Source organism: Alligator sinensis, unplaced genomic scaffold, assembly GCF_000455745.1.
Source record: "Alligator sinensis unplaced genomic scaffold, ASM45574v1 scaffold773_1, whole genome shotgun sequence".
In the NCBI taxonomy this organism is placed as follows: Eukaryota; Metazoa; Chordata; order Crocodylia; family Alligatoridae; genus Alligator; species Alligator sinensis.
The window spans coordinates 1203664-1226205 of record NW_005842403.1 but is presented as its reverse complement, the minus strand read 5'-3'; the positions used below and the strand labels follow the sequence as shown (position 1 = coordinate 1226205).

The 22542-nt window shown below is 49.3% G+C and overlaps 1 protein-coding gene across 1 annotated transcript in view; it reads left to right on the top strand.

Moving 5' to 3' along the window:
- The window catches only part of SYT2 (synaptotagmin 2), a 53696-nt gene that overhangs the window by 14954 nt on the left and 16200 nt on the right, over positions 1–22542 (top strand). Inside the window, exon 2 of the mRNA XM_006029913.3 lies at positions 22194–22400. Coding sequence (XP_006029975.1) covers positions 22208–22400 — 193 coding nt within the window. The 5' untranslated portion in view covers positions 22194–22207. The remainder of the gene's footprint in view (positions 1–22193; positions 22401–22542) is intronic.

Here is a 22542-nt window from a genome sequence, read left to right as displayed (position 1 = left end):
CTTTTAATTTACATTTCTCAGCAGTAACATAGCAAATGCAAGAAGGACAATGGTCAGAAGTGAATCAACCAGATGGACCTCTGAGAAATGCACCATCCCTTTCTCTAGACCAGCAGGCTGGCGCAAGCTGGGGATCTAGGCAAGCTGCTGCTGGCTATGCTGGGCAGAGGAACTTGCCACGCTGAATTTAGCATAAATTGAAGCACCTCCAAAAAAACATAATAGACCCAGCATCCATTTCCCCTCAACATACTGCTCTAAAGACCTTGCTGGGCACTGCACCATGGAGCCAGAGGGCTAGAAGGGATCTCAGGGTCCTCTGGTTCAACCCCTGCATAGATTCAGGGTGTTATTTTTATCCTATGCCAGACAAATGTCTATCTAGTCTGTTCTTGAAAACCTCCAGTGAAGGTGGTTCCATAGGTTTCCTGGGCAGCTTGTTACCGCTCTGGGCAGCATGAAGTACAAGGAGACATTCCTGAGAAAGCAGGCCAGGCCAGGCAGTAAAGCGGACTGGGCACTGGGAAGGAGCCCAGCAGGCATGTCTTTGCGATCAATTTACCTTCCACACACTCTTCTTGCTTTGGTCATGGTTTTCAACATAACTAGCTATTTTGAATGCCTGCTTCTGGGCTCCCACCTTGAATCTCCCACCCTCTGAAAACAGAACCCGTTAAGGTACTGCAAGTGGCACAGCCACAGTCCCGTGTCCCTATGAAAACAGAGGACGCAGAGGCCTCCATGCTTGAATGTCTGTCTTGGTAGTGGAAATCAATATATGTCAAAACAACAGCAGTGATGCACATCAGGCACCATATAGATGGGCTGGGCTAAAGCAGATCCTCTACGACTGTCTATGGCAGTAAAGTTACCCATATGTCTGCAGGACCAGACTTGCAGAGCTAGTCCAAGCCAGTGCTTATAAGCTCAGAGGTCAGGGGACAAATCACAGCTGAACTCTGGCATCTGGAGTTCCTCCACGTCAGCTCAGGCAAGAGAAAATCTCTCATGGAAGATGAACCCTGCATGTAGAAGCAGGTTAGACAAACCCTTGGCTGGGCTCCTGCCTTGAGGTGGCTGCCCACTGCTCTGGGAACACACCGCATGACAGTGAGGTTCTTTGTGGAAACTTCGGTCCCTATTCATCCCTTTTCAGTCCCTGTCTCCCCCAGCAGAAACTCCCTGGGACACTGACACCTTGGACTCCTCACAGAGCTTTGGGGGCTGCCTGGGGTTCTCTGCTCAACAGCCTCCTCTTAGCCCTCAATTTATACCTTTTGCTTCATTGTCTGTCGTCCTTCCTACTCAGTTGATTCTTGGTTCCAACACCCCTTCCCTGCTTGCAGGGCAAGCCTTTTGCTCTGGTGAGCAATGTCCCATTTGCAAGTATTTCTAGAAATCCCCTGCCAGCCCCCAAGGCCCCCATTTTAGTTTCTAAACATAGCAAGGTGAAAGCTTTCCTACCCAGCATTCTTGGCCAGGGCTCTGACAGGGGCATTTTCATCACGGTCTGCACCTTCTCAGTTCATTCTTTCCTGAGCTTTCTTTTGTGAAGTGGTGGGTTAATGTTGCAGGCTTTGGGAGAACTCCTTTCACAGCAGAGAGATGGCTCAGTATGGACTTGGGAATTATAAACTTCCTCTCTGCTTTCCTTTGCTTCCCCATCTTTTATTTCAGTTTGTTCATCCTCTGTGCTGTGTATTGATTGGAACTTCTGCAGGGTAAACACAATGACACAAATAAAAAGCCCCAGAGAACAATCTTCCGAGCTGATTTTTAAAATAGGTACAGGTTCTGCAACCTCATCAAATGCTTCTCAGAGCAGCGCAGCTGCCGACACCATTAATTGGCACTTGCTCGCCGCTTCTGTGCACTGTCTGATGGTCCTCCGAGATGTGTTCAGTGCATCAATTTCACATGAGTTGAGCCCAAATTACAGCTACTGTACCTCCCTTGCAAAGAGAGCTCTTCTTCTCTGCATTGGTTGGTCTCTAAGGTGCCCCCCATGCCCTACCTCCGACCTGACTTCAGACTAATGTGGATAACTACCTCTCTTCTTCTGTGGAAGTGATAAAGTCAAGATGCAGCAGGTGACTTACTAAAAGTGCTTAGCCTCAGAAGGGTCAAAGCAGCTGTAAGCAGCTCATAGGGCCCTGCATTGCTCTGCACTGCCATTGACACTTATTGGCCTTCAAGCACTTCTGAATGAAGTCCAGCTTCCTGGGTAATACTGGGCTATACCTAAAACTTCCACTGGTAAACACCAAGGTTTCCAGCCTTTCCAGTAAGTTAGACTGTTGTGTGAATGTAACACCGGGGTTCTGCACTGGTGCCACTTTCATTCTCCATGCAACTGGGGCACAGCTTATTTAGACAGCTTCAAGCAGGACCTTCTAATGCTATCAAGAGCAGGTGGGCAAGGTCAGAGTGGTCCTCTCTCTGCCCCTGGGCAGTTGCATAACGTCTCATGTAGAACCTCTAGAAGCATTTTCCCTTTTGCGATCGGCCGGGGCTTGTCCAGCCCAACTCTAGTGGGGCATGTCTGTTGGCTGTGGATGTCTGGTATGTGGGTCACGAACTGGGGGCTGAAAGTGGCAGGTAGAAAGTTGTGTGTGGGGAGTGCCATGTCTTGTGAACAGAACAAATAGAGATGGGGTCTAATAGTAGTGAACTTGTCAGTGTGTACTCACTGTGGAAACGATGCAAATTATTAAACAAACTCAGTGGTACAAATGGAAGGCGATTACAAAAGGAAGTGCCCCTGCTGTTTCAGAGGAAAGGTGTTACCCATCAGAGTCCCGGTCCAACATGCAGCTCTCCAGCTTTATCAGAGGGGGCTACATTCTGCTGCAGCCCTTTGCAGCCTTTCTAGGCTGGGACCTTGGGGCCACCAAAAACTGTTCGGGTCCGGTATCAAGACCATCACAGAGGAAACTGCTTGTAGCTCAGGAGTTTAGTCAGATCTACAAAACCCAGGAACAAAACTATGTATTCCTGAGCACCATCTCCTGTTGCTTTATTTGTGACATGCTGTAATGCAAAGCTGTTTGCTGGGAAGATTCTGGGCACTGACATAGCAAGGAATGTTCCAAGCTTCCTGCTTTGCTTGCATGTATTTTCCTGCCTCGTTTTTTGAGGGAAGAAGCGAGAGGCAGACCTGACCACTAACCCTCAATGACAGATTGGCTTTAGGCACCCCCTCTGCTGTGAAAGTGCATTTTGGTGCACCCCTAGCTAGGCTAGGCTCCAGTCCCACTGGGCAAGGATGAGCAGGCAGGGTGGGGATAGTGTCAATAACTTCATAATTAATAATCCCCAGAACAAGCAAAGGACACCAAGGTGGAGGAGAGCTTAGAAAGCAGGTCTCCCATTTCCTGGGCGAGTGCTCTAACCACTAGGCTGCTAGCTTCTCCCCAGCCTCACATCAAGCCTTGTTCACATAGCTGTCTACTTTCAGAAGCGGACTCCAGACTCTGACCCTGAATGGATGGAGGGGTTGAGTGTGCAGCCCCGAAACTGGAGCCCCATCACTGGAGAAGTGCAGCCATTTGGGCGCACACTGTGCTATGGGTTTCCTGGAGGCTGGTTCCAGGGTCAGCATGCAGCTCTGAATCACGCAGAAGAGGTGCCTGAACTTCCCCATGATGTAGATAGGTAGCTGAGGCACCAATCCTGCTTCTTTGAGTTACTCTCCTGGGCCCAAACACCTATTAGGAAGCATACTGAAGCCTCAGCTGGAGGTGTCTACGGGGCCAGACTACAATTTCCCTTTCATTTTAGATGAACCAAATCCGGTCAGCAGCAATGAAGATCTAAGCCCTGTGGTTGTTTTTTTGAAAGGTTGTTTTCCTCCCCCCAAAACTAAAGCTGCACAAAAATGTTTATGGTGGCACAAAGACAGCGAAAGGCAACGTCTGTTTCCACCCAAGTCTGAAAATTGGAATAGTTCAATTAGTCAATGTCAGACCTGTGAAGTGGACAGTCTCCGCGAGACGAGAGTCTGTCTCTTTGGATTGGGAGCTGTTCTCCTGACGTGTACGTGTCAGGCCTGGTGCACTGAAATCCCGATCTTAGCTGGGGTTATCATAGTCGATGTAATGAAGACAAAGAAGATGTAGAATGATTTGCATATACAGCAAGAAAGAATTCTTTGCACTATTCGTAGCCCAGGATTAAAAAAAATTATGTGAAAATAAAGACAAGCTAAAGTTTTTTTGGGAAGAGAAACCATTGGGGATCTGACTGCTCAAACCAGGACTCTTTGCTGTGTGTCTCTTCTGATAGCTGTTTTCATTTTGGGTGAAAATGCTCATTTTCAGGTGAGTATGAACACCAATTCTGATATTGCAAGCCACTGTGTCAAATGCATTAGTGAACCCCCGATAATCACACTGACTTTGGTTCTGCAGGGATCAAGCATGCCCTAGCATGGTTTGTTTGTAAATCGGTACCATTTATTGCTTATGCTTCAGAGCGTTTCTTGCAGGTTACACTTGTTCTCTCAGTTATTTGTTTCATTGCTTTTAACCTATTGTTATGTGTTAACATTACTGTGGCTCTCACGAGTCGGAGCATTGATCCAGAATCCCCCTGTGGTCAGAGGCAGATCGGGGGGAGGTGGGGGCAGGGAGTGCGGCACTGAGGATGCCCCCCTCCCCACTTTCTGCTTTTGTGCTGCTGTCCCTGGCTGGTCCAAGCACAGAGGGAGCCCCAGAGCCACTCCTACCCCGCTCAAGCCACAGGCTGTGGCTGCACAGGGTGCTGGGCTCAGCAGAGGACAGTGGCAGCACACAAGTTCCTCCTTTTAGAGCCTTTTCTTTGCCCACCTCTCAACCACTGTGCTCCCCATTGACTGGGAGCAGCTACTGAAAGGAGAAGCCTGCACAGTACTGCTACTATCCCTCGCTGACACAGGCACAGGGGAGCCCAGAGTCACTCCAGCTGCAGGCTGTACAGGGAACCTGGCTCAGCTGGGGACAATGGTGGCAGCAAAGAGATTCCTTCTTCTAGCACCTGCTCCCTGCCAACAGAGGACAAAGGAGAGAGGCAGGCATGGAGCAGGCACTGGAAAGAAGAACCTGTGCACTGGCACTACTGTCCCAAGCTGAGCCCAGCACCCCACATAGCCACTCTCCACAGGCCCCAATTGTAGTGGGATGAGAGCAGCTCTAGGCCCCCTCATCCCCAGGTCGGGTGAGGACAGCAGCAGTAGTGCTGGCAGGGGCGGGAGCAGATTGTACTTCTGCTCCCTGCCTTGCTCCCCAGTGTCCCCCACCAGCCCAGGGACTCCAGCCATGCCTTGCCCCCATCCCTCCGTGGGTTGAGGGGTGGTGTGCTGAATACCCCTTTAGTAATCCCAGATCCACACATGCCTGTGCTAGGACCCTGCTCAAACTCGGAACAAAAAGATGGTTGCTGCCCCCAAAAGTCTGCAATCTAAGTATAAGGCAAGAGGCAACAACAGGGACAGACACGGGAGTACGTGGAAACAGTGCTACAACATGGGTCAGCTTGATGGGCAATAGTCATAGCACACCAGCAGCCTCACACGTCCTGTATGCAGAAGGGAGAAGCTGATATGAGGCAGAGCTCACTCTCTAGATACCGAATGAGAGATGATAGGGTGGGTAGGAATAGGCTGTAAAGGACTCTGAAGGTGGTGACAAGTTGATTACACAGGTTGTGATGGAGAAAAGGCAGTCAGTGAAGGGATGTGTGGAGAGGGGGACAGGGCTGAAGCGACAGACCATGAAGATGACCTTGCGGTGTTCTGGGTGGACATGAGGCAAGACTGCATTTGCCAAGGCCAGAGAGAAGGACATTGCTGTAACCAAGATGTAGCAGATGAGAGCCTGGATGAGAGTTCAGGTGTGGGGATGATGAGGAAAGGCTGAATTGAATAGACTATTCAATATACTATGGACTAGAAGAGAAGACACAATGTGCAAGACTGCACCGGAGGACTCAGAATAAGGTCTGAAGCACAGTTACAGACCTGAGCAAGAGGCAGGGTAGTGATGTTGTCCACACAGCCGCTCAGACAGAGATGGTGATCCTGGCAAGCAGGAGTCATCAGAACAGACCTGCTTCCTTTCTGGAAACTGTTGATGTCTTCATATTTTTCTGGGACTTACATATGAAGGTGTCCGGGGCATTAGAAAAATAACAGCTGATAATCCCCTAAATTCACAAGTTCCTTCCATTGAAATAGGATCAGTTCGTTGCTGATTCATGTACATCATTTTTTTCCCTTCCATTTGTCTTAGTCTACACTAGACCAGCTTTTACCACATTGGGGAGGGGTGATATTTTACCAATATAAATCTAGGTGAAGTGGTGTGGTGTGGTGTAGTGCCCTGAGACTTGGGTTCTCTTCCAGCCTCAGCTCTTGGCCTGGTGGATGATCATAGACAAGTCGCTTCGCATTCCTGAGCCTCAGGAATGGACAAGTCAAACCACATTTCTGATTTGTAAAATAGTGATAAACACTGTGTCAAGTTTTTTGAGATCTATTGATGTAAAGTTCTGTGTAGGAGGTAGGCATGGTTATATTTTTATAGATGCCTCATATTGATTTATCCTATTTGCTTCCCAAACTGGAATAAGCTACACCAGTGTGACTGTGTCCACACATGAAGGTGTTCTTCTGCTGTAATTATCCTGCTATACTTAAAGTAGCAAAACCAATCTAATGCACACCAGCTTTTCACTATATGCAAGTCCCTTATTATTTTCTTGTTGGAAGAGATTTGACAAAGCAAGCACAGTAGCTCAGCAATTCTGAAATCAGCCATTTCATCTTCTTCCTCAGGTATTAATGCTCCTGCTTTTCTCTTTTATTCCCCCAATGCATATCTAAAAGCCCTTCTCATCCTCCTTAACCCCACCGGCACCATTAATTCATCCAGCCTTTGGACTGCTCTTATTTTCTCCTTGCAAGCATACAACAACCTTTGTCTTTTCCTCTCTTTGTTGCCCTATATTTTTGGTATTTTGAGCAAAAATTATTTTATTACCCTTGGATCTTTGAAGGTTCCTTTGAGGAATTTGCTGCTATCTATTTGTTTCTAGGTAGATGAAGCGGAGGCTTGATTAGGCTGATCCAGAAGCTACATCTCACTGCTTCTTAAAAACCTTTCTCCAGTGACTGGGGGAATATGGCTGTCTGCAGTTACAGGGGCCTGCTTCTTCAAACTCCTGCTCATGGGGATGCACTGTCTTGTGTTCTGAAGACACACACACAAATACATGCAGTCAATACTCTTGTTAGCAGTGCTCCAGCACTCAGATACCTTGTGTACCTGACCCTCCTCCAGCATTCCTGGGCTTCTCAGATTGCTATAGCATGGCAGCCTTATGGGACCATTCATTGCATCAAGAAGTCCCATGAACGGCAGGCAGATAGCACAGGCTAGGAGACTGCAATGAGAGGCAGAAGATGCTGGTTGCATATTAAGCTCTAGTCCAATCTCTATTAAATCACATAAGTCAAAGCTTTCTAACTCATGTGCCCAGAGAGGAAAGGATTTTACGGTACTAGGGCACTAGCCTCTGACCCAGGGCCAGTAGCATAACTAAGGAGGTAGAGGGAGCATGGCCCCAGCCCTGGGTGCAAAATTTAAGGGGGGTGGGAAATAGCAGCCACTTCCAGCCCAGCACCACCTCCAGGATCCTACCTCTGTTTGAGGATCCCCAGTTCAGTGCTACATTAGACTTCCTGGCTTACCTTGGGCAAGTCACTTCAGCTCAGATCCTCAAAGTATTTAGGCAGTTGGCTGCTTCTGAGGAGCCGGACCTTATTGCTTCATTTTGCTATGCCCAAAATGGGAATAAAAGCACTATCCTACCACACAAGGAGGGTGAGAGAATAACAGGTTGCAAGGTACCCAGACCACAGGAATGGGGGTCCTGTTCATGCTTAATTTCATCAGTCAGGTGCCTTGGTGTTGAGAACCAAAACATGAAATCCAATTGTTCCTTTGGGTTCATGAGCAAGGATCTTGGTGCCTAATATTGCATTTAACTGCTACTTGAATCAGGCAGCACCACTGCAAAATAGGAGTGGGAATTCTCCCTTCCCTGGGTAACAGCTTTGTAAAATGATGGTATCTAGGAAAAAATGCCCATTGTGTGAGAAAGGCCTGCTCATCTGAAAGGGATGGCAGGGATCTGTCCCATTGTTTCAGAAGCCATTAGAGAAAACATGAACGCTGTTCAGTTTTTAATGGGGCATCTTAAAGCAATAAATGCCAGTCATTTACCCTCTCTGCTAGGCCCATAAAGCAGGCAACATATGGGGCCTTTGTGTATGATGAGCTTATTTGATGCCACTCGGCAAAGCCCCCCTTTATTTTGCTTAAACAGCAAAATAGTAAACAGCACTAAAATAGTAATTTGCTTGTTGGCGCCAATTCCCCCAAACTGAGCCCATTAGTGACTGATGAGCACCTGCTGGTGTGTGTTGCTTTTCCATCACCAGATTGGGCCGTGATGGATAGGTGCCCCTCCCTTTCCCCCACCTCTGTGCCTTGTATTTCTCTTTTATGCCTATAAGATGCTGTCATTTAGGCTGCAGCATAGCTGTTAAATATCCCCCTCTCCTGAGGGATGGAGGCGTGCCATTTACTTGAGCTCTTTTTGTTTCAGTGAAAAAGCAGCAGCAAAGACATATGGACTCATTAGCCACACCACAGCCAGATTGGTCTGTGCAGAGCTGTCCTTGCCCCCTCACTCCCCAATACCCAAATATGACATTATTTCAGGGGGGAAGGGAATCTGTTATGCTTCGGCCCTGGAAGCACTTACGTAGCAGCCTGCATGTTACCTGCAGCAGCTGCATGAATCAGTCAAAATCAATAAAGTGCCAAATGGGGTGTAATGAGGTGGCACTGTTCTTTTTATTGCTTCGGGGGTAGATTCATGAGCAGAGGGTGCTGACATGAAGCTAGAACTATGGAGAGGGCATTGGCCAGCTGGCAGGCTCTCAGTTCCTTTAATGTGTGGCTTGCTGGTTCAAATCCAGACAAGGCTGACAGAGACTAGAAGTTGTCGCCATCTGCCTGGTGGTACGATGGTGCCTGCATGAGATGCGTTGGTTGGGTCTTAGTCTCATAGAGTCAGAGAGAAATAGGGCTGGAAGAGACCTCCAGAGGTCATCTAGCCCAACCTCCTCCCTGAGACAGGATCATCCCTATCCAAACCATCCTATATGATCCATAATCTAAACTCTATATAATACTACTGTCAAGCCTGACACAACACAGACCTAACACCCTAACCTACCAAAGGTAAAGCAGGGGAACCACAGCAGCCAACATCCTGCTTCATGAAATATTGTCAATATATGCTCATGAGATCCTGGGTCTAGGGCCATACCCCCCACTACAGAGAAAGGCAAAACCTTCACAGTCTGTACCAATCTGACCATGGGGTAAAATTCCTTTCTGACTCCAAACATGGTGATCCTTCCTGAGCAGAGGGGCAAGCCCCTGTAGCCATGAACCGCTGGCTTTGCTCCCAGCAGAGCATTGACATGCCCCAGTCAAAGTCCCGAGCTTTGGATGTAGTCAACACTCAGTGCCTCTGAGGAGAGGCTTAAAAACACCCTGACACATGTAGCAAAAGTGGGGATGGTGGGGAGTGGCGACCAGCAAAGCCCAGAGCATGAGAAATACCCATGGTAGATTATAGGCATAGCTATACTTAGATCATCCCTGACCAGTGGCTGCCCAACCTTTTTTTTAACACTTCCAGTGATGTAGGGTCCACAACTTCCCTAGGCAACCTATTCCACTGCCTCACTCTTCTAAGAATGAAGAAGTTTTTTCTGGATATCCAATCTAAACTTACTTTGCGGCAACTTGAAGCCACTAATCTGTATCCTCATCTCTGCAAAAAGAGAGAAAAGGTGTTTTTCTTCTTTATGGCGGCCCTTCATGTATGTGAAGACTGCTCTCTTAAGTCCTTTTTCCACAAACTGAACATAGAATTGTAGAAAATGAGGGTTGGGAGGGACCTCAGGAGGTCACATCTAGTCCAACCCCCTGCTCAAAGCAGGACCAGCCCCAACTAGATCATCCCAACCAAGGCCTTGGCTAGTCAGGTCTTAAAACATCCAGGGATGGAGATTCCACAACCTCTCTGGGTAACCTGTTCCAGTGCTTTATTGCCTTCCTCGTGAGAAGGTTTCTCCTAATATCTAACTTAAACGTCTCTTGCTGCAACTTGAGACCATTGCTCTTTGTTCTGTCATCTGCCACCACTGAGAACAGTCCAGCTCCGTCCGCTTTGGAACCTGCCGTCAGGTAGTTGAAGGCTGCTAGTAAATCCCCTCTCGGTCTTCTCTTCTTCAGACTAAATAAGCCCAGTTCCCTCAGCCTCTCCTCAGAAATCATGTGCCCCAGCCCTACCCAATTTTGTTGCCTTCCGCTGGACTTTCTCCAATATTTTTACATCTTCTCTGCAGTGGGGGGCCCAAAACTGGATATAGTACTCCAGGTGTGGCCTCACCAGTGCTGAATAGAGGGCAAGAATCACTTTCGTTGATCTTCTGGCAACATTCCTACTAATGCAGCCCAGTATGCCATTAGCCTTCTTTGCAGCAAGGGCACACTGTTGGCTCATATTCAGCTTCTTGTCCACTGTAACCCCGAGGTCCTTTTCTGCAGAGCCGCCACTTAGCCAGTCAGCCCACAGCCTGTTGTGGTGCATGGGATTGTTCCTTCCTAAGGTCCTTCAGTTTCTCCTCATATGACTTGCTTTTTGAGCCCGTTATCATCGTTGTTGTCCACTTCTGGGCCCTCTCTAACTTCTCCATGCCATTTTTTAAATGTGGAGCCCAAAACTGCACACAGGACTCCAGATGAGGCCTGACCAGTGCTGAATAGAGAGGCACTATGACCTCCCGTGTCTTGCACCTAATGCTTCTATTGATGCAGCCCAAAACTGCATTTACCTTTTGTGCAGCTTCATCATACTGCAGACTCATATTTTGAGTCTGTGATCTACCAAGACTCCCATAGTGATGCCATCCAGCTAGATGTCACTTATTTTATATTTATGTTTTTGATTATTCCTCCCAAGGTGTCCGCATTGAGCTTCATCCTGTTAGGTCTAGCCCAACTTTCCAGTCTGTCAAGATCCTTGTGAATTGCGCTCATATCCTCCATTATGTTTGCAGTCCTTCCCAGTTTCATATAATCTGCAAACTTGCTGAAGAAGCTTTCTATGCCAACATGTACATCATTAATAAACACGTTGAACAGCACGGAGCTGAAGGCAGACCCCTGTGGGACTCCACTTGAAACCTCCTTTCATTCTGACATGGACTCATTAATAATTACCCTTTGACAAGGGTAATTATTGAGCCAGTTATCTGTCCACCTTATAGTAGTTTTATCTAGCTCACATTTCTCCGATTGTTTCTCTAGCATCCACAGCATTCCCTTTATCCACCCAAGTAGTTACTTTGTCAAAGAAGGAGACGAAGTTTGTTCGACATGATTTGTTTTTCATAAATCAATGCTGGCTACTTTCCTCCTCCAGATGCTTCCAAATGGCCTTCCTTAGGATATGCTCCAGTAACTTCCCAGCTATTGAGATGAGGCTAACCGATCTGTTGTTCCCCAAGTCCTCCTTCTTGCCTTTTTTTAAAGAGATGCACTACATTGGCCCTTTTCCAGTCCTCTGGCACCTGGCCTGTCTCCCATGACTTCATGAAGAACATTGCCAAGGGCTCTGAGATCTCCTCTGCCAGTTCCTTCAGGGTCCTGGGATGAAGTTCATGTGGCCCTGCTGGCTTGAGTTCACTCAGATCCAACAGCAGCTCTTTGACTGTCTCTTTTGTTATCTTATCCCTCAGTTTGTCCCCTTCCTTCTCCAGATAATCCCTATTAGGTGTCCGGCTGTAGCTTAATTTTTGAAGACTGAGGAAAAATAGCTGTTGAGTAGCTCTGCCTTTGCATCTTCAGTTAGGAGTCCCCCCCCTGGCTTGTTAGCAGAGGATGCACAGCTTCCTTGGTCCTTCTTTTTTGGCCAACATACTGATAGATCCTGTTCTTGTTGTCCTTAACCTCTTTTACCAGGTGCAGCTCATTTTTTATCTTTGCCGTCCTGATTTTGTCCCTGCAGGTTCTTGCTGTTTCCTGGTATGCTTCCTTGGTGACCTGCCCATTCTTCCATTGTCTCTGTGCTTTCCTTTTGCGTATGAGGCATTTTAGAAACTCCTTGTGCAGCCACATTGGCCTCTTGCCATTCTTCTTGTGCTTCTATCATTTCAAGACAGTTTCTTGTTAGGCTTTCAATACTGTGCCCCTTAGAAGCTCCCGGCCCTCCTGGGTGCCTTTATCCTTCAAACTGTTTCCCGTGACACCATGTCTATTAACATCTTGAGTCAGATGAAAGTTGCCTTTTTGAAATCTAGCATCCTAATTTTGCTGACTTCATGTTTTCCCTGTCTCAGGATCTGGAATTTTTCTATCGTATCATGATCATTTCCTCCCAAGTTACTCATCACCTTCACATCCTCCACTAGTTCTTCCCTGTTGGTCAGAGCAGGATCCAAGATAGATGATCCCCTAGTCATATCCTCCACTTTCTGGAACAGAAAGTTCTCCACATACTGAAGTGGCCCCCTCATATTATAAGTGGCTCCTGAGGAAACAAAGGACAGATTGGTCCATGACTATTGAACTTGCCTGGCAAGACAAGCCATCATGGCCAGGCAGCATCCATTAGGAGGTCTGCAGAGATGCAGCCTTCAGTGGTCTGGTTGTTTTCTCCAGCACTGAAGCGTGCCATGAAAGATGATGCATTCAAGCCATCAGAAAGGTGTGGTTTTTGGGAGGGCGATGCAGAGGAGAGCTCTGAGAACATCCACTCCGGGGAAGCAGCTTAGTGACTACTTTTCAGAATGAGAGAATCCCATGTCACAGAATTTGGACATAATCCATGGGATCCAAGGAGCCCACAGAGCCCCTGGATGTAGCCCACAGCTCTGACAACTTGCTGATCACTGACCTAGTCCGTCGGAGGAACCTGATTGCCCCGCAGCGTGACCCAAATCAAAAGCTGTCCTTCAACTTGCACTGCTGCTCTTTTGCCAGTAGGTGGTGAGGGAGAAGCACAGAGTTTGGCCCGCTTATCCCTGCAATCACCTGCAATAACCCTCTACAGACACGGTGCCATGTCCTGGGAAAAAAACATTAGCATATTCTGGCCTACATACTCCAGAGGGACCTGAAGCAGGACAATGGAGCTGTCTTTCTGTAGGATTCCAGGACAAAAAGGTTTCTCCTGGGACAAATGCAATGTCAATATAGAGCTTCATCATGAGAGGGCCCGGTCCCTGAATCCGGCTTTGGATTCAGATTTGCTAGAGCCAGCCAGAGGAGGGAGTTGGACCCAGGGCTTTGATTCAGGCTCTGTTCTAATTTCAAAGGGAAGTGAATTCAGAGCCTAATTAAAGGACTGATCTGTTCCCACTCCCCACCCTCAGGATTCGCTGGGCTAAATGAATGTCCTCCAGCATATTTCCAGAGGAGGGAGTGACCAGAGGGAATTTCTTATGTATACTGTGGCAGGGGGTGTTAAATAAAGGACTACAGTCATTGACCAGGACCCGATTGTGCCAAGCACTTAACAAACACACCAAGGAGCTCACAATCTAAGGCTCACATCCACAGAGGCATTGAGGGCCTAATGCCCATTGAAAGCAATGAGAACTAGTGCTTACATCCTTTGTGGACCTATTCTAAAGGAAGAAGAGCAGCCCATGCCATTACTAGAATTGCTTCAAACCCAAAATAGGGTTTCATCAAACCAAATGAAAAGTGATGCAAAATGTTGTTTGCAGCCATGTTTTTTGACAGTAATTTTTTTTAATGAAATGAAAATGTAGTGTTCAATGGAACAGTTTATCTCATTTTAGCTTTTGAACTTTCTGAAGTGGGGAGACTCCCTACTGCTGTGATTTCCTTTGCTTTTGCCCCTGGAAGCAACTGAACAAATGATGCTTGGGGGGCTGCCTTTCATCATCTTTTCTTTTTTTTTTTCTTTCCCTTTGCTGTTTGCCGACTCCTCCAGCTTTGCAGAAGCTCTGTAAGGTTAGAGCAGGGAAAAGGAGAGCAAACATTAAGCAAGTAAAGAAGTCATAGCTGGACCTTGTGCATTTGATCTCTCTCAATCACAAGAAAATCTTAAGAGGGGAAAATAAAATGTTGCAATTTTTCTCCCAAAACAATTACAAGGAAAAGAAAAAGAATTTCATCTTGATCCCCAAGAAAAGAGACAACTACTTAGTGGGCATGTCTACACATGCATTAATGCACTGTAGTTACTGAGCATTAAGTTTAGTACCTATAATAACAAGTACTAAGTCAATGCATAGTAACTAGCGCAACTGCACAGTAGCACTGGCACATGGTCTTTCAGTCATGCTAATGCGCAGTAGACTAATTCTACTATGCATTAGCATGGCTTTTGCCATGATGCATTAATGCGCAGTAGAATTAGTCTTTTGTGCATTGAGTGTCTTTTGTGCATTTAGTGTCTCTAGATGTGCCAGTGTGATGTAGTGTGGAACTTGTTTCTGACCAGCTCCAGACACAACTAATCACTGCAGGGCGCTGGGGAAAAGTCCCAGCACAGTCCTGCACAGATGGTGCTCCTCAACCTTCTTCAGCTTGGTTTTGAATTGGTAGAAAAGAGCCCCCACACATAGTTACATTCATTTGAACTAAACTGATGCAACGATCCCAGTGGTCTTTCCTGCCCTTAACATCTATGAAACTATGAAATGCATCCCCTGCTGGAATATTGGTACAAGCCGCGTGTGGTCCCAGGGACCCCAGCCCAAATGTCCCTGCCTGACCCAAGCCTACTGGAAACAAGCAGTAAACTCATCAGCATGAGGCACAGAGAGGTTTCATTGGGAAAGTCAGCTCCACTCTCCTGGTACATCAGTGAGATGCACAACAGCACCTGAGCAGCAGTTAGAAGAGACATTACACAGCTGGAATTGAATTGGCAGGCACTGCCGTCTCCAAAGTGCCAACAGCTAAGAGTTAAAGGCCGGGCAAATGAGATTTCTGTCCTTCAGATGCCCTAGAGGAGCCTGTCGCACCGCCACGCTCTGCACCATAACTCAATAAGCGATTGTTCAGCATGCAGGATCCCTAGGCACAGTTGAGAGCAGGTTCCTCCAACCACAGTCATGCCGCACTGCTGAGGGCAAGGAAACTGGATCATTGGATTTCCTGATGCTGTTCTCTCCAGACGCTCCAACTGCTGCACTTCCCAGGGAGAAGGGATGGGTCAGAGGGATGCACAGACCTGATGGTGCTGGCTGCCTTTTCCAGGCAGGATAACAGTGCCCTGGTTGGGATGCCTTGAACAGGCTGCCTCTGTGTGAGAGGGGCGAGCTGTGCTCCACGCCACGGGGGCGGGCATGCAGAGTGCATGTGAGAGTGTGTGTTTGCACTCCTTTGCATGTATGTGACTAGGTGACCTTTGGAAAATATTAGTCCACATTTTCAAATCTCTGTGCCCCAAATGAAGAGCCTGAATCCACGGGCAGGAGCTGTGACTTGCCACAGGTTCTGCATACCTGCAGCTCCCACAGGAGTTGGAGCTAACTGGGAGTTAACTGCAAGCATCCATATACTGACTGAGCATGCTCAGCAAGACTGCACTCTGGCCAGGCAGGTACATGGTACACTCACCCAGGTGCATGTGTAAAGCCAGGTGAGTCCAAGAGGAGTTGTAGCCAGGAAGGCCCATGGCTAGCAAGTGATAGAGGAGAAGCAGGGCTCTCCCCTAATTTAGCACAATAGTGATTAGGGCTATTTTGACCAGGGCATGGGAGACCCAGATTCTAGCCCCCTTCTAATGGGGAGGGGTTGAACCTGCATCTCTGCAAAGTGCTCTAACCAGGCCATTAGTTAGGTATTATCCAGATGCCTCTTCAGCCCTGCCCCTTCCATCTGGCCTGCTAGGCAGCCAAGAGAGGGAGATAAGTGGGGTCAGGAAGAAGAAACTAGCCAGAGGATACACATCTCAGCAAGATGGATGCTGACCTGCATGGGGGGGAGCCTAGGTTCTAGCCTTCATCCTTCTTCCCAGTGAGACAGAAACTCTCCATCCATTTTATCAAATGCAAGGGGCAGGGGCTCAGCTGCTAGAGAAGGGACTGGATAATGCACAACTTGTCACACTGTGGTTAGAGCACCATGCTGGGAAGCAGGAGATGCAAGGTCAATCCCTCCTGGGTGAGGGGAGTCCTAGAATTCGGGTCTTTATGGCCTGGTGAAGTGTCCTCCCCAGGCCACAGGCTATAGAGCTGAAGCTACGGACTGCCCTCCATTGTCAGTATTTTGCTTCCAGCCCGGAGGCATGCAGGAAGATGCTGTTTTGAAAGAACCCAGAAGTGTGTGGGTATGTTAAGTGAAATAGGATTCTGTCCCAGCTGCATGGCCAGTCTCCGTCCCTCTCTCCGGGGGGGTGGGGGGGGGGCGCAGCCGCCCCCTTCTGAGCTGTTAGGCCAGTGCAAAGAATAGGAATCACAGGAAGTCACAAACAAGTTCCTTGTGACAAACCCCACTCGTCAACCTGCTGGCTTTGAGCTATCGCAGCAACAGTGGTCCCTGCTAAGCAGGTTCAGGACAGGCCAAGGCCCCTGCGCAATCAACCTTCACCACTGCGGCCTCACTGCTAACCCGCCGTGCACTTGTGGACAGATACAAACAATTCTGCACATCACTGAGGAGTGTCCCCTCTACAAACTAAGAGGTGGATTAATAACTTTGAACTCAGTTAATGAGGAGGCTATTATTTGGCTTCGCAGATTTGCATTTGCTAAATAAAATGAGTAAGTGCTTTTGTGTCTGGTTCCTTGATAAAGGACAGAACTGACAGGACATCTGGCTTGCTGGTGGGAGTGACAGGGAGAGCTGTCATGTAGACCCAACTTAGTGGCAGACACGGTTATCTCTAGTTATAGCTTCCCTGCTTTGAGCCAGGGCCAAAAGAATCCCTTTAACATACACCATTGCAAGAGGTTTTCTTCTGCCTCCTAATGGCTACAGGACACACTAGCCATTAATCTTAGCTGGGCCATGAAGATGCATTCAAATGACAATTTCTTTTTCCTTCCTGTTCACAAGCATCTGCAGCCAGGTTCTCAGAAGAGCTCAGGGGTGGATTGGCAGATACCTGACTCCCACCGCATGCAGCATGGTGAGCTCTGCTACTGCCAGGTCTGGGCACTGAGCCCTTCAGAAACCAAACCCTGTCATTAATCCTCTCCTGTGTCTCCAAGGGCTTGAAGAGCCTTAAAATGTAGCGCTGCTCTGACAGTAGTGGATGGTTAGATTCTGTGCTCTTTGGGACAGGCACCTAGCACAAGGGGCACCAGCATGCCAAGGTAGTACAGATACTACAGTAGTACAGTACTGATACTACTGATGTAAATTTGGCTCTTTGTGGTCCCCAGATCAGACCTGCTCAAGGTTTTCTCTAGCTGCCAGCCCTGCACTCTAGGATCTGAGCGGCAGGTTGGCCTGTTATGGTTTCTCACCTTCTGAGCATAGGGCCTTAATAAAGGACTTAGAGCAGGGACGGGCAATTATTTTGGGCGAAGGGCCTCTTACCGAGTTTTGGCAAGCTGTCAAGGGCCCCGCCCCTTGACAGGTGCCCCGCCCCCTGGTTGCAATCTTGTAACCAGAAGACCCACCCCTAACCTCTGACCTTTGCCACTGGAAGTCCGTCTCCTTGCCCCTAGAACTACTCCTTTGGGGCAGAGGGTTTGCCATCTTAGAATGGGGAAAAAAACCCTCAAATTATATACTAAAAATAAAACACCCATAATAATATACTTTAATTTAATTTAAAAAATATATTTTTGTCCTGATTTGTATGTGCTTGTGTTGTATATGTAGAAGTGATTACATTACAGATCAAAATGCAGTCTTATTCTTGTATATTTGGGGGGGGTGCAGAGGTGTTGGAGATATGGGTAGACGGGTGTGGGGTTTTGGGGGAGCTGTGGGTGTGTGTGTGGATGTGAGTGGGTGAGTATGGGGGGTTTGTGTGGATGTGTGTGTGGTATAGTATTTGTGGGGTGTGATAGTGTGTGGGGAAGGGTTTGGCTGTGGTGCTTGTGGGAAGGGTTTGAGGGTATGTGGGGTGTGCATGGGAGCCCCTCTGTGTGTACCCCCTGAGCTGGTCAACACCTGCCCCCACCCCACAACAGCCCAGAGCCTGAGTGCCCTGTGGTGCCTCCCCACCACTGCCAACAGCCCATGCCCCAGCGCCCCCAGCGCCCGCTCTGCACTGCCTAGCCGTGGCATGTCCTGCCACCCCTGGGCATGCAGCAGTAGCAGCTGGGACGAGCGCATGCAGCCATGACCCTGTGCACGCTACACCAGCTCTGGGCTCACCTGCCCAGGCTGATCAGCAGTGGCCGCCTGGAGCCCTTGCCATGCTGGGCTGCCCTGCAACTCCATCACCACCACCTGTGAGCTGCCTTGCAGCTGCTCCACACTATCACCGCTGCCACACTGAGTGATGGTGACAGATCTGTAGGGCAGCTTGGTGTGGCGCGGGCTCCAGGCAGTCACACCAAACACTGCCCAGAGGCGGCAGGGGGGAGGGGCTGCTTTCCCCAATACCAAGCAGCAGTCTCTGCCCAGCTGCTGCTGCCACTGCTGCTACTGCTCAGCCCCAGTGGGTGAGCCTGGAGCTGGCATTGGGGCCCAGGCTCAGCAGCAGTGGCACAGGACAAACTGCTGCTCAGCATGGTGGGGGAAGCGGGCCTTCCCCCTCCTGCTGCTGGTGCTGGTGCTTCCTGGTGCAGCCACTTGGAGCCCACGCGAGGCTTCCTCTGCCTGCTCTCCGCTGCCACCACTGCCCTGTGGGGCAACCCAGAGGCAGCAATGACATGGAGACACAGGACAGCCCCATGCAGGCTTCGGGCGGCTGCACCAGGAAGCTCCAGCAGCAGGATGGGGAGGGGCTGCTTTCCCCCTGCTCTGAGCAACAGTTTGTCTCACACTGTTGCTGCTGCTCAGCCCAAACGGGCGAGCACAGGGCATGCGGGGTCGGGCCTGTGCGCACTGGTTCCTGCCTGTACCGCGGGGCTGGGGTGGCGGGGACTGGGAGTGAGCAGATGCACAGGAATACAGCAACAGCCAGGTGGGAACGTGTGGCCCATGCTGGTGCCCTGGGGCAGCACCGGCAAGGCCCAGAGTGGGGCAGCAGGAACATGGTCCCGGATGGCAGGGGCTCTGTGGAGCCAGGCCAGCTCCCCTCTCTCCCTGCTGGCACAGCCCAGTCCAGCTCCATAGACCCCTGCCAGCCTGTGCCCTGCGTTCCTGCCGTCCCGCTCTGGGCCCCACCAGTGCTGGCCCCGGGACACCAGCGCAGGACCCACACTGCTGCAAGTCCGCTCACTTCCACTCCCCTCCTGCCGCTGCTTTCCCCACTTTCCTGCCTGCCCACCGGCCACTCCTGCACCATGTAGCTCCTGGCTGGATAGCCACGATGCAGGACTCAGCAGGAGCCGGCCCAGCCCCGAGGACTGGGGCGGTCACCCGTGGTCTTCCTGTGCCTCCTCACTCCCCCCACTTCTTACCTGAATTTCCTGCTCCAGTGTAGGCAGGCATAGCGCAGAATCCTAGGCAGGGGCTTCCGGTTGGGTGGGCAGAGCTGGATGGGGCCAGGCGAGCCTTGCTACTGCTGGGTCCTGCCATGGCTTCTCCTGAGTCCTACTGCCCCTGGCTCCTGTCATCTTTGACAGGTAGCCAGGGGCAGATAAATATTAATTTTCTAATTTTTTTAGGGGCCCCACAGGCTGGATAGAATGGCCTGATGGGCCGGACGCAGCCTGTGGGCTGTATTTTGCTCACCCCTGACTTAGAGGGTACTCAGAGAGTTTACTGTCTATAGCATACACACACCCAGGAATTTATTCTGTCCCTCATGTTCACTGCTAATTACACGCAGATTTAATATGCAGGTGCAGTAACACATTATTACCTGCTTCCTGCAAATCTCTCTCTCAATGCTGAAGCTTGAATGCTGAAGCTGTCCCGCCACAGCCCTATGAATTATACCACTGACCATCGCTGCATCCTGTAGATTACAGCAGTGGGGAGAATATGACCCAAGGGAGCAGGAGGGCTATGGCTGGGAGGGACAATGGCAAGACACCCAAGGATCCATGAGTATGGGGAAGCTGTTTGCAAAGGGACCAAGTAGTTCTGATGCTGGGTCTCTGCAGAGGCTTTTGCTGACTCTGCTTAGGAAGGAGTTGCAGGATGAGTGGTCTCCGGTCCCTGTGGAGTCTGCATCTCTGCCAGCCTTTGGCAGAGAGTGGAATCCATGATCCTCTCCACTCATCACATTGACAGACAGTTGGCAGGACCTCGACAGGCAGTCACGGCTGTTGTCCCCAGGTCTCCATCTGCTCAGCTGCCTTGTCTGACCCACTGAGGACAATCCTTTTCTGCTCTCAGGCTGTCTCTGAGGTTAGGTCTCGTCACTCGGGACTGACAGCTCCACAGCAGCTTATCGAGTTCTTCCTTCCAGTGTCAATTCACTTGCCCTCATACTGACACCATGCTTTTGCATGAGATGGTGGAAAGGAGAAGAGAGCCTTGTTGTGTTCAATCCAACATTTCTTCTGGCACCTCCTAGGAGTTTCTGGGGCTGGGCTCTGGTGCTCAGAGCCAAGAACTGGGCTTCAGGCCTTTCCAGTTGTGTTCTCTGCTGGGCAACTTTAGGCAACCCTGTCCCCTTCCCAGGCCTCACTTTTCCCATCTGTAAGAGGGACACACTGCCCACTGGAGAGGGTGCTGTATAGCTTGATTGATGTTGATGGAGAGTATTAGGATCATTAGCTGGAGTCTGCAGGTGACAACATCCTTTGAACCATACATGAAATGCCATTCAGGCAGAGTATCGGTACTTGCAGTTCTCCCATGACCACTATGGATGGGGTCGTGAGTGGGGTGTCTGTTACATTTGAGGGGAACTCTGGGATCTAGCGTACACTGAAGTTCTTAGAAACAAGGACTGAGAAGGGCACTGGGATCTGACTATAGACTTGAGGACTTGGCTCCTACTCTGCCCAGCCCTGGCACTTTCATCCCTCAGCACCCTTTGCAGTGCAGAAGAGAGGGGCTAGAGCATTGGGGTGTGCAAAGGATTTGTATTGAGGCTGCTGGAACCAGATCCTGGGTCTGCCCAAGCTCCCTGATTGATGAGACTGCCTAAGTCCTGCCATACACATTTTGAAGTTGTTATAGAGTGGATTCCACATTACACTGATCCTCTGAAGGCATTAGAGCACCTTAACTCTAAAAGGAGATAAAACAGGGAGAATTTAGGTCAGGTTCTCTAAAGCAACAAATGATTTAGGTGCCCACCCTTTTGGAACTTAAGCAGATACACTGTGAAGGATCTCAATTTCCAAAGGGACCAAGCCAGGCCCCTTTGAAATGCCTTAAGTTTGACACCTGAAATTAGAGGCCCCTTTTTCAAAATGACTTGCCCCAGGTGAACTGTGATGGCAGCCTGTCCCATTTCTTGAACGTCCAGATACACCTAGGGCTCTATCCCCTCACTCTTGGTAGGAGGCTCCTCCAAAGCATCCACAAAGCCATTTCACTGTTCTCAGTCATGTGTCTCCTTTTAAACTCATCTTTGCTGGGATGCCTGAAGACCTGGACGCCAGTTAAGCTGCTGATGTGCTGAATGACTGCCCAGTGTACTGACCAATACTGTCTCCTTGTCTCCTCCTGTTCCCCATCTCCCTCTAGTGTCTCTTGCGTTATACTCCAACTGTAAGTTCTGGGGGTAAAGACTGTCGTTTTGGTCCGCGTTCATGCACCACCTGGCTGTAATCCAGTGGTAGGTGTTCACGGCACTGAGTAATCAAGTAACCATAATTAATTGCAATAAAAATGAAAATGCAACCTGGAAGTCCTAACCATCCCGCTCTCCCCACCCTAGTGGCTCCTCCAGTAAGAAAGTATCATACTCATGGCCAAACCTATGAAAGCAGCTAGAGATGTCTGTCTACAGATTTCAGGGTGGTGAATGGGGACTAGCAATCAACCTCCTTGGGATCAGGATGCCTCTGAAAGCTGAGGGGCATGTTGGGCTTGTAACACAATCAGCCTGTGGTTGTATTTCAGGGAATCTGTTACCAATGAAGTCGAGGAACTTATTTAGGAAGGTCCAGGAGGATGAGGTGCCTCCAAAGCCCACCAGCACCGAGATGCCCGTGACGAGCATGGACAATGCGACTCATGCCACGAGCCATGAGAAGGACAAGGACTTGTTCACCAAGCTTAGCGACTTTGCCAAGGAAAGATTTAAGGAAGGGCTACAGAAAATTCCCTGTAAGTAACTGGCTCCTGCCTCCTCTTCCAGCAGCTTTTTCTGAAAGCACTGTGCACTGGACTCACAAAAAGACAGACCCCTCTATCCCCTCAGCCCACCTCCAGTTAGGTCCCACATGGTGATGTTAAGCACCAACTCTTT